This window comes from Lithobates pipiens, unplaced genomic scaffold, assembly GCF_037356315.1.
Source record: "Lithobates pipiens isolate NorthernLeopardFrog02 unplaced genomic scaffold, aLitPip1_a1.2 Scaffold_8, whole genome shotgun sequence".
Taxonomy (NCBI): domain Eukaryota; kingdom Metazoa; phylum Chordata; class Amphibia; order Anura; family Ranidae; genus Lithobates; species Lithobates pipiens.
The window spans coordinates 486,216,282-486,230,204 of NW_027507903.1; the positions used below are offsets into that span (position 1 = coordinate 486,216,282).

Here is a 13,923-nt window from a genome sequence, read left to right on the forward strand (position 1 = left end):
GGAGGAATAGTTTCCCATGGGCCGCAGTTTGGAGACCACTGGTATAGAGGATTGGAGAAAGCTTGCACTCACCCAATCCTCAGCTCCACCTGCAAACAGCACTCATCCAGGATCCAGTGGTGAACGGTTTGTGACATCCCAGGTCCAGAACAGGTCTGATGATATCAGGAAGCATCCCCCACACAAGATCGTTAGACCATGGGGGAAGGTGATTGGCTCAAGAGGAGGCATAGGGACCAGTCCTCTGCTGGGGGGGATCAGAGGATAAGGCAATTCTCTGAAGCCCTACAAAAAAAAAAAAAATAAGCAGTTGACCCATGCATGGAGGGCACAGCCCCCTGCGTGGGAAGACCTTTTTTTGCCCAGGGTTGAGCTTTGACACTGGCAGGGGTGATTAAAATCATCAGCTTTTATTTAGTCATGCCTTTATCTCAACATGAAATACAACTTTGGAGTTTAACTTCAATTTGTTAGTGGTTCTAAATCTGCTAATAAATTTAACACTACCCTTCCAACCAAACTGACAATGCTGCTGTGCCTCCTATGCTCATTCCTCCAGAGTTGTGTCACTAATAAAAGTGGTGTGTTAATGGCCAGATTACCAGGTGAAAAAAAAAAGGGGGAAAAGAGAAGGAAAATGTATGCAGCCACAGCATTTAATGCAGGGCTCGACAAACCCCAGGCGCCAGGTCGCCAATGCGACCAGAAATCGCAACCTGGCGCCTAAGCTGCCACCAGCCCACTCACTATTGATGCCCCAGACATGCAGAGCATGAACACTGACTGCCGTCGTCCTCCCTCCTCCACACTCAGCAGCGCCGCACTAAGTGTGTGAAACTGACAAGCAACAGAGAGAGGAGGAGCTGTCAGATTTCAGCTTGATGTCAGGGTGGGCGGGACCCGTCCGGGGTGGGACCCAGCAGCTATCAAACACCAGCCAATGGGATCTGGGCGGCTGCTACGTGTATGTGACCCCGCCCCTTTTCTTAAGCAGCCCAATCGTTGGCTGGTGTTTGATAGCTGCTGAGTCCCGCCCACCCGGCCGGGCCCCACCCACCCGGGCCAAGTCCCGCCCATTCCGACATTAAGCTCAATTCTGACAGCTCCTCTTTTCCATTTCAGTAACAGAGTGCTCCGTGTGAAGCCTGTCAGTGCCACCTGCCAGCGCCAACCACCTGCCACTGCCAATCAGTGCCACCTGCCAGTGTCAGTTCCACCACCAGTGCCACCTGCTAGTGCCAACCAGTGCCACCGCCAATCAATACCACCTGAAACCACCAACCAGTGCCACCTGCCAGTGACAATCAGTGCCACCTGCCAGTGACAATCAGTGCCACCGTCAGTCAGTTCCACCTGCCAGTGCCGAGTGTCACCGCCAATCAGTGGCACCTGCCAGTGTCATCTGCCAACGTCAATCAGTGCCACCTGCCAGTGCCATCTGCCACCGCCAATCAGTGCCACCTGCCACCGCCAACCAGTGCCACCTGCCAGTGCCACCGCCAACCAGTGCCACCTGCCAACACCAACCAGTGCCACCACCAATCAGTGCCATCTGCCAGTGACAACTAGTGCCACCGCCAACCAGGGCCACCTGCCACTTCCAAACCAGTGCCACCTGCCAATCAGTGCCACTGCCAGTGCCAATAGTGCCACCTGTTAGTTCCAAACCAGTATCACCTGCCAATGCCATCTGGCAGTTCCACGTGCCTGCCAGTGGCAACCAGTGCCAGCCAGTGCCACCTGCCACCGCTAATCAGTGCCACCTGCCAGTGCCACTGCCAATCAGTGCCACCTGCCACTACCAATCCGTGCAACGTGCCACCTGCCAGTGCACCCACCAATCAGTGCCACCTGCCAGTGCCACCGCCAATCAGTGCCAACTAGTGCCACCGCCAACCAGTGCCACCGCCAACCAGTGCCACCTGCCAACACCAACCAGTGCCACCTGCCAATCAGTGCCATCTGCCAGTGACAACTAGTGCCACCGCCAACCAGGGCCACCTGCCATCACCAACCAGGGCCACCTGCCACTTCCAAACCAGTGCCACCTACCAATCAGTGCCAATAGTGCCACCTGCCAGTTCCAAACCAGTGTCACCTGCCAGTTCCAACCAGTGTCACCTGCCAGTGCCATCTGGCAGTTCCACGTGCCTGCCAGTGGCAACCAGTGCCACCTGCCAGTGCCAGCCTGTGCCACCTGCCAGTGCCAGCCTGTGCCACCTGCCAGTTCCATCTGTTGCCAGCCTTACTCTTTCTGGTCAGCCCCTAACCCTGATCTAACAGCGTTTCATTGGAGTTATTGACTGGGTGCTCCATTGTGAGTTAGGGATAGGAGGTGAAAATGAGTGGCCTTACCCCGGGAGCTGACAATCCATATCACTCTAAAAAAAAGAAAAAAAAAAAAAACTGGCTCCTAAATTCAAAGCAAATTTGTAACCCCTGGTTTATTATACATCTCCATTGGATAAGATGTCCATTGTCTAAGAACACTAGCAAAAAAACTAGAGTCCCACTAAGTGGGAAGAGTTATAGGAGGCATACTGGGGACGTTCCCAACAAAGCCTTTGATTTTGCAAACAGTAGTGGCATATAACCCATGGTCTATACATTCCAGTCCTGCACTGTCCCATCAGCTCATCCCCCATAGTTATTACCTTTTGTATCCCTTGACCTTGCCAGGACAGAAGGAAGAAAAATATGTCTTTAACTGTACTCCAAGACAAGGATTTTATAGACAAGTCAAAAATCCTTTTTTCGTAATCGTAGAACACAGTACACAGACTCCTTTAAGTTTTGACCATAAGACATCCCAAAACAATATAACTAGTAAATGGCAACACAGCAAACATTGTCAACAGACTTCAAAACAAGAGATATAGGTTATCAAATCAAAGAGCAGAGTTAAGCCGCGTCACAATACAGTTTTTTTGGGTTGCACGAAAAAAAGAAAATTGACAGTTCAGATCGGAGTCGCTGTACTAATCATGCAAGGTTAGTTCAGCGATCTCCCCTGCTGAGCTGTTGGGATGGTCCCCCTGCCAAAACACTCTGATCAGAGCTCTCTGCCATTGGCCAAGAGTGCCGATCAGGAGTCGGTCGGCTGCTGGTTTTCCAACATACACATCCAACAGAAGTCGGATGAACGGCCGACTTCTGACAGAATGGCATACATACGGCCCAATGTCGGCTGTTTTTTTCTTTTTTAACCGGCCGTTGTCTCCCGACATTCGGCCCGTGTCTGCAGCTAGCATCATCAGAGACCTGAACATCCACCTGATAAACCTTTATAAAATAACGTGTGAACAGAGGACCAGATGACAGCACTGCAAATTTGAGAAACTGACACCTTCTGCTGAAAAGCCAAAGATGATCGGACGAGTCATATGAGTCTCTATAGGTAAAGGAGCAGTCCCATCTGTCGAGGCACAAGCATTAGTTGCCAACAGGCCAACAGGAAAGAACTAAGATCCCAAGTTGAGACAGGTGAACGAACTGGAGAGCACCACCCCTTGAACAAAGGCCTTAACCAGGAAATGAGTGGCTAGCAGCCTCTGAAAGAGAATGGCCAACACTGAGACATGACCCTTTAGGGTGGTTAAGGCCAAATGATATTCAGCCCAGATTGAAGAAAAGACAGCATACATGCTTTAAAGTATCATCTAGGACAGGGATATGTAATTAGTGGACCTCCAGCTGTTGCAGAACGACAAGTCCCATGAGGCAATGCAAGACTCTGACAGCCACAAGCATGACACCCAGAGGCAGGATGGGAGTTGTAGTTTTGCAAGAGCTGGAGGTCCGCTAATTGCATATCCCTGATCTAGGGTGAAACTTGTGTGCCTTGCACCATGTGAAGTAAGCCTTCTAATTGCAGCGACAGACTGTCTAAAGCCAGTAACCGTGAAGCAGGATGGTAGACTGTACATTGAGACAGCAGGTTTGGTCTGTCTGAAGTGCCCAGCGAGTGTCTCCCAGGAGTCAAAAGAAAGACCAAGTATACTGGAGACTAAGTCCAGCAGGTGGCAATGGTTCTATCTGGAAACAGGAGAACACCTCGCCTACCAAAACTTTGTTTTACTTCAGTTTGGGAGGGGGGGTAGGGGGAGAGAGAGAGAGAGAGCGAGAGCGAGAGCGCCATCCATCATCTTGTCCTTTCTCCTATGAGATTTCACATTCCACATCTTCCTCTCTTCCCCCCTCATCTCCACTGGAAAGCAATGCTGCCGAAATTGATTAGTTAGGGAAGTAATGTGTGTCAGAAAGAGGCAAAGTACCCAACTCTTCATGACAGGGATCAGGCACCATCATAGGAAGGGCATACCCTCTCCTCCATTAAGAGAGCCTTCAGGGACTGGAACTACCAGGACTTGGAATACCACAGCCCTGGACTTGTAGAGCACTCTGAAGCTAACTACACTACCATGTACTGTTGGACAGCATCACACCCAATGTGTTCAGTGCTAGGAGGCAATGTTAAAGACTGCCCTTAGGCTTCAATTTCTAGATATTTCAAGCAGAAGATTCCAGGTACAGATTCTGGAGACGCTGCTTGGAAGCCACATATGCAAAAGCTGCAATCATATAGTTTTGTGGCATTTATACAACCAGGGGCTTCTCTGCGTGAAGAGCCAAGTGAAGACCTCAATCTTCCAGTAATTTTGGAAATATATCAGAAGAGAGAGGTTGTCACCTAAGGGCAATAACAAAAAAAAGGGGAGAATTGCTGGGAAAGCAATGGGTTATATTGGCTGTCTTAAAGTGTTCTAAAGTTTTAGAATAATGGACAAAATTCTGCGCTCGGTAAAAAAAAAAAAAAAAAAAAACGAATTATGTGAAAAAAATATATTCAAAACGTTCAAAATAATCAAAGTAAACCACAATGGGGACAGCTGCAATCAAATATTGCACACAATGAAAAAATTATAAAATAAAAAAGGACGTGCTGTCCATATACAATAAATAAATACATTTCATGTGTATATTATTAAAGTGCAAAAAGTGCTAAAATAATATTCTCAGTGCAAACGATATCAATAAAAAATACATAAATGTAATATACTGATGTATGTTATACTGTATGTAAAACTCTGATATATATATATATATATATATATATATATATATATATATATAGAGAGAGAGAACTGCGTGCGGCCACTTTCATGTTTTCTGATATATAGAAAGATGAACCAGTGCAAAGTCCCATGCAAAAATGAGTGAATCAGAAAATAGTCCCAACAGCCGGGCAATTGCAGTGCATAATATCCACCAAATATGTTCCAAAATAAGTGATCACCACCTCGTGCTCCACTGCAAACCAAAGGGATTAGCCTCTTACCAGAGAGTCTGACCCTTGCAGGTCAGCAAACGCCTCTTGGCAAACAAGCCACCCTCAGGCATGTGTTGGTATTCCGCTGGCACCTCTATATATCCTTATAGCAATGCTCTCCATGTCTCCTCCAACTCCCAATCTGTACTCAGTCCCAAAGAAGGGGCATAATGTAGACAGAGAGGGGAAGGAACAGGCTCATTGTGCAACATCCATAAAACCAAGCTTTAATTAGTAAAAAATGCTACTCACAAGGAGGAAGTAATTATCATTGCATCCAGTGTCCTTGCAGATGAACTGACATCACCACTACTCTCGACTGCCCAATGTACGTTTCGTCCTAATGGACATTGTCACTGGGGCAACTTCTACAGTTTTACCTCAACGTACTCTCTGCATTAAGGTAACAAATGTAATAGTAGCAGTATCGCCTCCCCTCCTCACTCTATTCCACGTTGTGCCTATCTGTAGTGGCACTCTACTCTTTCCCTGCATTCACAGGACACAGAGGCAGCAGTGGGAGCCATTGGCTCCTGCTGTTGTCAATCAAATCCTGTGAGCGGGAGGAACAGGGTCCAGCTCTGCTTTATCTGTCTATAGATGCACACAGTCCTGCTATATTCAATTACATAAAAAAAAAGAGAAAATAAAAAAAAATAAAACATACATTCTCTTTACAGTTTTACACCATGATGTTGGTAAAACCAGAAGCCAATAGATCGCTAGACATAAATTTAGGACACCTTTGGAAAGTGGTAACCATGGAACTTTTATACACTACAACTGGCAGTTTAAAAAGAAAATTTGCTTTAGATTTACAGAGCTCACCCAGCCCAGAGGGGGGGAACTTAGAAGAGGCTTTTCACTATAAAAGCAATACTGCATTAAAGTCACTAAAAGCAACTTGAGGGTGAAAAGAAGAATTACGCACAGGGTGCAAAAATAAAACGCATAAATAAAAAATAATCGCCACCTAAGAGGCTGCGTTCCCAGTGGGGAAGTTAAAAGCACTGCTCCCTCCCTGCTCGAAGCTGAGCCAATTACACAGCCACTCTCTCTCTGTGCAGAGAAGACTTATGATAAAAACAGCACTCTGAAAATGTCACCGCATGTTTTAAAAATGAAATTTACTGCCTCTCTGCATACACTTTCATCTCCATCCGCTGCTTGTTCTGTCTGAATCCTTAAAAGTGGAACCATATAGCCTTTTTCTTCTGAAAAATAAAAAAATTCTCACTGCTTTAATTCAGGCATGATGAAATCAAAAGGAATTTCTAGAAATACAGCCAGCTTGTAGAAAGTGAGATACAAAAGAGAAAGAACAAATACATACTGTTAGCCATGACAAAATCAGAACTCAGCGGGATTCCCTATGTAAATTTGAGGGCTGCAGAACTGGTAAAGTGTAAATATGGCCAAAACAAAGAAAAATCTATGTATAATGCAGTCTATCAATTGTACGAACAACAGTATTTGCTTTTCAGACTGTAACATAGGTTTGTTGCCTATTGACCTCGTCAGTAGATCGTTGATTTTCCACTTCAATTACAGTGACAACACTTTGGGTGCTGCAGTAAAATCACTACAGCAGTGTCACCCAGAATAGTTTAGAAGTACCGTAAATTATAACAACCGTTGTACCGATACCGTTTTTTTTTTTAACGGCGAGTACAGATACTTTTGGTCAAGTACTCATCGATACAGAGTACCGATACTTTGCGATGTGCGTTTGTACAAAATAATTCGGCACATATCGCACTGCAAAAAATACCATGCAATTTGAACAGGAATGTAGTGCGATTCCTGTGTATGTGTGTATAAAACGGGAAAGCGCGCCATCTAGTGGGCAGTTTAAAAAAATGTTTGAACTCGGAGTACATATCTGGCCACATGCAAAATAATCTACATAGGTGTCCCAGTCTGCTGATGGTAGCAAATCAGGGCAGCTGGGAGGATACGTTTTAAGACCCCATGGGTATAGGGCGGAAGTGATGTCAGCTTGGAGGCACAACGGCTCTACATCTCCTCCAATCCTGTGAGCACCTCCTGCGGCGTGTGCATGTAGGCTCTATGTACTATGAGTTCTAACATTTTTTAACTAACACACACACACACACGAGTAGTTGGTGAAATCGCATGCGATTCAGACTGGAATCTCACCACATTCCTGTTCGAATTGCATGAGATTCACGCAGTGTGATTCACGCCCATTCATTTTGTATTGACACAAATCGCACCACAAATAATCCCTTTTGGTATTGAGAGCATTCGGGTGAGAACCAATACACTCACAAATGCTTGGTATCGACACCCATACCTGTATGGGTGCATCCCTAATTATAACTAATCCCAAGAACAAAATGTAAAATAATGCAGCTTACCAACCCTTTACATGTGGTTGTTGCATTACGTTTCATTTTTCAGGCCAAGAACATTTTCAGCAAGTACAGAAAATACTGGTTGATCCTGCCAAAAATGCAGTGTCTGTGCCACATTGTTTGAGCTGAACTGAAAGAAAAAAATAGGATTTTGTACTCACCGTAAAATCCTTTTCTCTGAAGTTCATTGACGGACACAGCTCCTTTAAATCTTGACCATAGGGTTATGACGCCACCTTCAGGAGAGGACTATCCTCTCTTGAAGGTGGCGTGATAACCCTACGGTCAAGATTTAAAGGAGCTGTGTCCGTCAATGAACGAAAGAGAAATATTATTATCTTTGTTCTGTAAACTACTAATCTCATCATTCTCCCATGTAAATGCAATAAACAAGGACAGATATCCTTCTAGTCCAGCTATGTCTTCTTCCACAAATCTAGTTTCTTCATCAAATTAGGCCAATATATATTCTGCTACATATTTATGGTAAAAAAAAAATAAGCATATAATGATTGGTTTGCACAAAAAAAAAAAATAGATGCGGTGTGGGAGGATTATTATTTATTTTATTTTTTTGAGACGTGGAGATGGACTTTAAAGCGGGATTCCACCCTAAAGTGGAACCTCCGCTGATCGGATCCCTCCCCCCCTCCGGTGTCACAATTGACACCTTTCAGGGGGGGAGGGGGGTGGAGATACCTGTCACTTCCGTGCATAGACTCCCGTGGGAGTCTACGCCATTTCCTGCCCTGCCGCACTGTCTGCTGGGACACACACGGGTCCCAGTGACAGCGCGGAGATTTCCTATTGCGCGGCACGGCTCGCGCATGCGCAGTAGGGAACCGGGAAGTGAAGCCGATTCGCTTCACTTCCTGATTCCCTCACCTATAATGGTGGCGGCAGCAGCCGAGAGCTGAGCGATCGATCGGCCTCGGCTGCCGGCATCGCTGGAACCCGGGACAGGTGAGTGTCCATTTATTAAAAGTCAGCAGCTGTAGTATTTATAGTTGCTGGCTTTTAATATTTTTTTTTTTTGGTGGAATCCCTCTTTAATTAGAATTTTAGTTCTGAATGATATTAAAAACAAAATATTTTCAACCAAATAAAAAAAAAAAAAAAAAAAAAAAACAAAGGACATCAATCACCTCCCCCATGGCTGAAAATTCAAACTGCATCCAAAAAATAAATAAAATCAATGCAAAATAGATAAGCGCATGGCCAGCAAGAATGAGACTAAAAAAGCTGTAAATTGTAATCAGGTGAAGGACATTATCTGGGGAGAATGTAATCGTATCTGTTACTGCCGCATTCTGGAAGAAATTATCGATAATAACCTACAGCGCTATTCCTGGCAGGTCTGAGCATGCGACCCGATTAAAATGCATCTCGCAAATCCAAATCCGTGGGATTATATTAATGTAAATGAATGGACAGACGTGACTGGGTGGCGTGCAATGTCGGGCAGCTGCGCTGATATGGTCGAAACAAACACAATTGGTCAAGGAGAAAAGCACATTGTGATCACTCAGCCAGAAAACCAATTACCGCGTTCATCAAACATATATTGCTTTTTCAGACAGGGGCCAGGGTATTTGTTTTCTTATTTAACATCCAGAAGGACAACAGAAAAAATATTTGGAAGGACTAGAGCTAACACAGCTACTGAAATCACTTAAAGCTTAAATCATTGCAGCTCTGCATTCATTAATACATCATTAAATGTATTTTTAACGCAAGCTGCGTAAATATCTGAATATAACCTATTATCAGCCTCTTGCAGTTTCTATAAAGCAGCGCTCAGACTGTTATGCCCTGAACACACGGTCGGACTTTCTGAAGGAAAATGTGCGATCGGAAAACAAAGTTTGAGAGCGGGATCTAAAATTTTTTCGACAACAAAATCCAATCGTTTAAATTCCGATTGTGTGTAGACAATTCTGAGCCACGCATGCTCAGAATAAATTACGAAACAAAAGCTATTGGCCCGTTTATAGTCCCATCGTACGTGTTCTACGTCACAGCATTCTGAACGATCGGATTTTCCGACAACTTTGTGCGACCGTGTGTGTGCAAGACAAGTTTGGGCCAAAATCCGATGGATTTTGTTGTCAAAATGCCCGACTGTGTGTACAGGGTATAAGAGGGATAAGCAGCACAGGAAGAAAATCAGCTGTACTTCAGTGCTCATGAGCTAATAATGGGCATGCTGATAGGAGGAGAGTGCCTACAGTGTCAGACAGAGAAGCCCATCAGTCTGCTGCTTCTCCTTTCACGGTGCTGTAGGAGATACTTAACCCTTTCATGACTAAGCCTATTTCTGACATTTGTTGCTTGCAAGTTAAAATCCGTATTTTTTACTAGAAAATTACTTAGAACTCCCCAAACATATATATATATATATATATATATATATATATATATATATATATATATAAAATTTTTAGCAGAGAATCTAGAGAAAAACACGGCGGTTGTTGCAATATTTTATGTCACACTGTATTTGCGCAGCGGTCTTTCAAACGCATTTCTTGGTGGAAAAAAAGACACTTTCATGAATAAAAAAAAAACTAAAAACAGTAAACTTAGCCCATTTTTTTTTGTATAATGTGAAAGATGATGTTACACCAAGTAAATAGATACCCAACATGTCATGCTTTGAAATTGCGCACACTCGTGACATGGCGACAAACTACGGTACCTTAAAATCTCCATAGGCGACACTTAAGAAAAAAAATGGTTATCAGGTTAAAGTTACAAAGGGGATCTAATGCTAGAATTAATACTCTGACGATCTCGGTGATACCTCACATGTGTTATCTGAACACCGTTTACATATGCAGGCACGACTTACGTCTGCATTTTCTTTGATGTACAAGCTTGCAGGCACGGGGGTCGCTTAAAAAAAAACAGTAATAGGTGGTGACAGGTACTCTTTATGGAGGGATTGGGGGTAAAAGACCCCAAAATCCCTCCTTTGCACTTTAAAGTATTCAGATCACCAAAAATGGTGATTCTGAATACTGTCATTTGTTTTAAAAGCGGCGCCATCAGCAGCCGAGTAAACCGTAAGTGACGTTGTGACGTCGCTTCCGTGTTTACAGAAAGACTGGAACAAAGCCGTTTCTGGCTTTGTTCCAGTCTCTCTCTAGCCAGCGGAAGTGCCGGATAGTGTCTCAGGTCTGCCGGTGGGACGGGAGGCCTAGGAGGAGCAGAGGAAGGTGGCGGGAGGGAAGGACGTCCCCTCTCGATCCTCCGGTATAACAGTCGATTGGCTTTTAGCCACATCGGTGGATATCCCTGAAGAGCCGACCTCCCCCGCTCAAAAAAAAAAAAATGGTCCCGGGATGATGCCTGCTTCCCCGTTTGGGTGAGTTACGCTTTATCTGTAAGGGCCAGTTCACACTGCTGCGGTGCAAATTTTGCGGGAATTTGATCCGATTGCATTGCAAATTCTTTATGTGTTCTGGCAAATCTATACTGCGATTCTACAGCAAATATTGCATTGAATTCGAATCGCACATGGATCAAACTCGCACAGGATCCTTTTTGTATGCAGCTTAGATTCACAACACATTGATGTAAACGGCACTAATGGAAAACTATGTTATTTAAATGAATTGCGAATCTGAGCAATCGCAACGGCTCAAATTGCAATAAAATTCGGAGGCTTGGTTCGAGTTTAGCTTTGGTGCAGATTATCTTATCAATTTATGATCATGGTTTACATCTTGTTTTTCTTGTTTTTTTTTCTTGTTTTGTGCATTGTTTGTAAGTATATAAAAACCCAGGAGGCAGCCACATTTCACTTTACACATGCAGGCTCCGCTTCCTTACTGTCGCTTCCTTACTGTCGCTGCCCATACATTAGTCAGTTTTCTGTTCAACCAGTGAATGAACGGAAAAAAAATGACCCAATAACCCCATCCACACTATTCAAGGTGGATTTCTATTATGACAGCGGGACTCCCCCATCATCAGAAAACACAGATGGTAGATCAACATCTGTTCAACATCAGTTGCAACACTTCAATCGAAATTCAGCTGGGTTCCTGATGAACCAGTCGAATTTCAATCCAAGTATGGCCACGCTTTAGTGTAGTTTCCATATAAAAACAGGAGAGAAGTCAGGCGACTCACCTGGGCTCCGGTGACTTGTGAACTGTGTATGCCAGTAATGGTGTCTATCAGGTTATGGGCCTCATCAATAATCACCACTTGATCTTTTAACTTAATGCCAGAAGCACGCCGAGTGGAATCATGAAGCAGCATTTGGTAAGGTAATACAACCAGCTGGAAAAAATACCAGAAAATGGATATCAATTCATTAGGCAGCTACTTTGTACAAACAGATGTTCAATATGTGCTTAAAGTGGTATTAAAACACTAAAGCAAACATTTATTATACTGCAGCTTGCCATTTCATAGATGTGGTGGCTGCATTCGTTTCCTTTTTAGGTGTTTTTTCACCTGGGGAGCTAGTCATTAAGTCTATTGTTTATCAACAGAAAAAGCTGTTCTGCAGATGTAGCAGGAGTGGTTTGGCACAAATAATTTACCACTGACAGGGGTGCTTACAATGGTCAGCTTTTTAGTTTATGTCAAACCCTTTTCCCCAAAAGGAACAAAACTGTTGTCAGTTATGCTTAAAAAGTGTTGGTTGGAGTTTGGCTTCAATTTATTTAGTGTATCTAAATCTGCTCGTGCATCTAACACTAATGGAGGGAGCACTGGACCAAATACTTATATTACTTTAAATGAATTAAAAAAACAGCCAACTCATTTAGTGGGGCAGAAAAAAAACTGCCCCTTCATCAGGGCTACAACAAAACACAATATCATGTAAATGAGACCAACAATAAGTCTAATAATCATAGGAAATCATGGATAACATACAGTATATACACTATATACAAATGAGTACACCCCTCACATTTTTTGTAAATAGTTTATTATATCTTTTCATGTGACAACACTGAAGAAATTACACTTTGCTACAATGTAAAGTAGTGAGTGTACAGCTTGTATAAAAATGTAAATTTGCTGACCCCTCAAAAAAAAATAAAATAAAAAAAAACTTAACACAATAATTAATGTATAAAAACACTGGCAACAAAGATGAGTACACCCATAAGTGAAAATGTCCAAATTGGGCCTGATTAGCCATTTTCCCTCCCTGGTGTAATGCGACTCGTTAGCGCTACAAGGTCTCTGGTGTGAATGGGGATCAGGTGTGTTAAATTTGGTGTTATTGCTCTAACTCTCTCATACTGGTCACTGGAAGTTCAACATAGCACCTCATGGCAAAGAATTCTCTGAGGATCTGGGAAACATAAAGATGGCCTAGGCTATAAGAAGATTGCCAAGACCCTGAAACTGAGCTGCAGCATGGTGACCAAGACCATACAGCTGTTTAAGGTTCCACTCAAAACAGGCCTAAGTATGGTTGATCAAAGAAGTTGCGTGCACATTCTCAGCGACATATCCAGAGGTTGTCTTTGGGAAATAGACATAGTGAGTGCTGCCAGCATTGCTGTAGAGGTTGAAGGGGTGGGGGTCAGCCTGTCAATGCTCAAACCATACGCCGCACACTGCATCAAATTGGTCTGCATGGCTGTCATCCCAGAAGGAAGCCTCTTCTAAAGATGATGCACAAGTAAGCCCACAAACAGTTTGCTGAAGACAAGCAGACTAAGGACATGGATTAGACACTCACCTGTCCCGCGGTCCAGCGATGCGGCCGCCTGAAGCCTCACTCCTATCCCCACCTCTCTGTGGTGACGGCATTGCAAGTGTGGGCATCTGGCTGTGACAGTTTGTGGCTTCACAGCCGTGTGCACACTGTGCATGCAAGAGTTGCGCTTCGCTTTCTTAGTGGCCAGGGATTCTTCTGGGACCTGTGACATATCCCAGAAGATTGCAGAGAGGGAGGGGGAGAAGAGTCGCCGCCTAGGTGGTGAGAACAAGAAGTGGGAGCTGGGTACCTGTCAAAACTAGGTACCCATTCCCCCCCCCCCCTCAAAAAATGACATGCCAAATGTGGCTTATTGCTTAAAGTAGAAGTGCTTAAAGTAGAAGTTCCACTTTTGGGTTGAACTCCCCTTGAAGGGCGTAGGAAAGGCTTCTGACTTCTGACTCCGGCTGTTTTATTTTGATTATTATAAATTAACAAATTAATTTGGAGTTTTATCCTTTGAACTGGCACTCCCTCCATTAGTA

At 44.1% G+C, this 13,923-nt stretch overlaps 1 protein-coding gene across 1 annotated transcript in view; it reads right to left on the reverse strand.

The window, feature by feature from the left end:
- DDX11 (DEAD/H-box helicase 11) overlaps positions 1–13,923 on the reverse strand; it is a 161,131-nt gene that overhangs the window by 69,845 nt on the left and 77,363 nt on the right. Inside the window, exon 10 of the mRNA XM_077468971.1 lies at positions 11,845–11,997. Within this exon, the coding sequence (XP_077325097.1) occupies positions 11,845–11,997 (153 nt within the window). The remainder of the gene's footprint in view (positions 1–11,844; positions 11,998–13,923) is intronic.